This window comes from Triticum dicoccoides, chromosome 6A, assembly GCF_002162155.2.
Source record: "Triticum dicoccoides isolate Atlit2015 ecotype Zavitan chromosome 6A, WEW_v2.0, whole genome shotgun sequence".
In the NCBI taxonomy this organism is placed as follows: Eukaryota; Viridiplantae; Streptophyta; class Magnoliopsida; order Poales; family Poaceae; genus Triticum; species Triticum dicoccoides.
Window position 1 is genome coordinate 430,902,709 of NC_041390.1, and position 3,339 is coordinate 430,906,047.

The 3,339-nt window shown below is 50.0% G+C and overlaps 1 protein-coding gene across 1 annotated transcript; it reads left to right on the top strand.

Moving 5' to 3' along the window:
- Nucleotides 1-474: 474 nt before the first annotated feature.
- Nucleotides 475-3,339, top strand: LOC119317131 (two-component response regulator-like PRR1). Its single transcript, XM_037591532.1, has 6 exons — nucleotides 475-1,013; nucleotides 1,152-1,313; nucleotides 1,399-1,532; nucleotides 1,658-1,825; nucleotides 2,026-2,101; nucleotides 2,220-3,339. Exons 1-6 carry the CDS (start codon nucleotides 851-853, stop codon nucleotides 3,065-3,067), a joined length of 1,551 nt encoding a protein of 516 aa, XP_037447429.1. The 5' UTR covers nucleotides 475-850; the 3' UTR covers nucleotides 3,068-3,339.

Sequence of the window (3,339 nt, forward strand, 5' to 3'; positions counted from 1 at the left end):
TCGCTGTCGCAGCACGCATAGTCGCATACGGCCCCCTAATCCATCCGATTAAGATATTTCGCGGTTAGTTAGTCCACGCACTCCACTAGCAGGAGTGCAGGACCCGCAAAGCCAAAGCGTTTAGCTCAAAAGACACGCACGCACTGTAGATATTTTCCTCCGGTCAGCGACCGCCAGCCTGGTCCCCAACCAGCCAAGCGGCTCGCTCTCTCCCGTAGGCTCGAGCCTCAGCCGCCGTCGCTCTCACGGCGGCCGCTCGTGTCGCCACGGCGCGACACGCGGCCCCACCGCGCACGGCCGAGATCGCGCGCGCTGCGGCTCCCGGCTCAGCCCGGAGCCGTGACCCGCCGAGCGGCTCGGTTTACTATCTATTCTAACCCGCCGGCGTGGTTTGGCTTTTGCCCCTGCGGAGCCGGGCGGGCCGCGTGTCGCCCCCACCCCATAGTGAAAAGCGAGGAAAAAAGGCGACGGAAATATCTCAGAGTGGACATCCCACCGTCGCAGACCAGCCACCGCCCCGAATAGTTTTAGCATACCACCAGACAATGGAGCGGGGCGGACTGCGACGAGCGGAGGCAGCCGCCGCCGGGCGCGGCCGCCGTTCCTAGCACAGGTCACTGCTGAACCGGCCGCAACCCATCATCATCCGGCCACAGGAGCTCGCCGGGAGCCGAGTTGATTGGGGGTACCAGCTGCCGCATACATGGAGGAGGAGACGTCCGCAGATCCAACAGCCGCCTCGTCCTCCTTCGTCTGCTCCTCCTCTGGCTGCGGGCTCTGCTGATTCCTCGTAACGCGCCCGTGGGAAGTCTCTGCTGATTGCGCACAGGTGGCTGCCTGGGGCTTGGGTATGGTGGGCGCCGGCGAGGGGGGTCGCGCTGGCGGCAGCGGCGCCGGGGTAGGCGGAGGGCAGCCGTTCGTGGACCGGAGCAAGGTGAGGATCCTCCTCTGCGACAGCGACCCCGACAGCTCACGGGATGTGCTTCGCCTCCTCTGCAACTGCTCCTACCAAGGTCAATTCACCTTAGGCTTGTTGTTAATCATGTGTTTGCTGCTTGCCGTTGGCCTTATTATTACTAGTACAACTAGTATCGCCATGTTGTCTTCTAATGATGTCTCTGGTGCTCGGTGGTGCTGCTTTATTTTTTCAGTAACCTGCGCCAAGTCTCCACGGCAGGTGATCAACATGCTCAACTGCGAGGGCGCTGAGATAGACATCATCCTGGCCGAGGTCGACCTGCCAGTCTCCAAGTGCTTCAAGATGCTCAAGTACATTGGCAGGAACAAGGAACTGCGCCACATCCCCATCATCAGTAAGCTGTCATCCAGTTCCCATAGTTCTGTCCAATTCCTGTGCCATGCTTGTAGTAATGATATCGTACGGATGCAATTACGCAGTGATGTCCAACAGAGACGAGGTTTCTGTTGTTGTCAAGTGCTTGCGGCTCGGGGCAGCAGAGTACCTGGTCAAGCCGCTTCGCATGAATGAGCTGTTGAATCTCTGGACCCATGTGTGGCGAAGGAGACGGATGGTAAATCACAATCTGTTTTTTCACCTTCACTAGTAGTTTTTAAAAGAATGCTCTAAGCTGGTCTGCCTGCGGTCATTGCTGTACTGTTTATGAATTGTTCCTAAATTGAATATTGGTGTTGGCAGCTTGGTTTGGCCGAGAAAAACTTCTTCATTGACAATCTTGAGTTGGTGCTGTCGGAACCTAGTGATGCCAATACCAATAGCACCACACTCCTTTCGGACGAGACAGATGATAAGCCGAAAGGAAATAGAAATCATGAAACAAATACCTCGAGTCAACATGAATACGAGGTAATCAACTAATTTATCTGTATGTAGGAAGTTCTACAAGTGTCCGATGATTGGTTTTCTCTTTCTTTCTCTGTAGTGTCTTCCAAAATTTATGTTGCCGCAAATATGTGCTTTTTACCACATATGCTGTACAATGATGAGATGCTCATTGCTGTGCATTAAGTTACTTATTAAACCCTTGCTTTTCTTATCATCCCCAGTCTCCTGCTGTGGACCCCCCCAAAACAGACCAATGGGAAAATTTACCTAGCATTGCGGAAGATGATGATAAAGCATGTAAGTGTCTTCAGTCTGACCTTTGTTTTTCTCTTCAGCTGTTTTTGTTTTGTCCCCTCTCATGCTACCTACTCATTCATAGTTCTCAGCCGGTTTCTAAAGCTTATCTTTTTACCAGCATCTCCAGGAGGAATGTTTTCACGCCCAATAAAGACTAATTTGAGGATAGCTGAGTCATCTGCATTTCTAGCATATGTTAAATCAAGCACTCCAGCAAACAACCCATTGGATAATGAACTACAGAGAGAGGGTAATCAGATAGATGTTATGGATCACCAGGGTAATTTCTCTGGTGCGACCGACAGAATCGACACTAATAGTAGTATAAATATTCAGGATGAAGAAGCTTTTGAGACGCCTATGCAGTATCCTTTGGTGTGCTTTTCTTCCTCTAACTTGCATCTGGAGCAAAGGAATGAGGGCCAACAAGATGTTTCAGGAAACCCTCCTGTGTATCATTACCCATTTTATTATCCAGGGATGGTAGAGCATGGCATGGCACTTCATTCAGTTCAAAGTTTCCAAGGAAACATAAACACTGCTCAAGCTCATACGCCACCAAGAATGCTCCATCAATACAATGTTTATCACCAATCCCATGGTGCATCGATGCAATCGTATCAGTATAGTCCTGCTGGTATGAATGTGCATTCAAGTCATTTGTCAACGCGGAATGTGTGGTCGTCGGTATCAAGCACACCAATTCCCGAGGAAAGACATAGTCGATCTGGCAGGAGGGCTGCAGCACTTGCAAAATTCAGGCAGAAAAGGAAGGACCGCTGTTTTGACAAGAAGGTGAGGTATGTTAATCGGAAGAAAGTTGCTGAAACAAGGCCGAGGGTGCGGGGTCAGTTTGTTAGGCAGGCAAGCAACACAGATATAATTAGCACTGGTGATGATATATCTGAATATGAAGACGATGATCCATCCTCCAGGGACGTTGAGTTGGTTTCTTCACCAGAATAGCTGAAAGGTCATATTATATGTGGAGTGGTGTGCGGATGATCATTGCTTACTTTGCAACTCAGTACACATATGCAATACATTATTCCCGCTAATAGCAATGCATCATTTTGCTTTCACAATACATCCTCAACCCCCCAACCCCTCAAAAGAACTTGTGGCATATGTATGGATATTGTGGACATTTTGAGCAATTGTATTTTGACAATGTAAGTTAGTATCACTAGTCAGTGATACACATGGCATTATAACCTCTTTGTCTCTGCGCTTGTCTA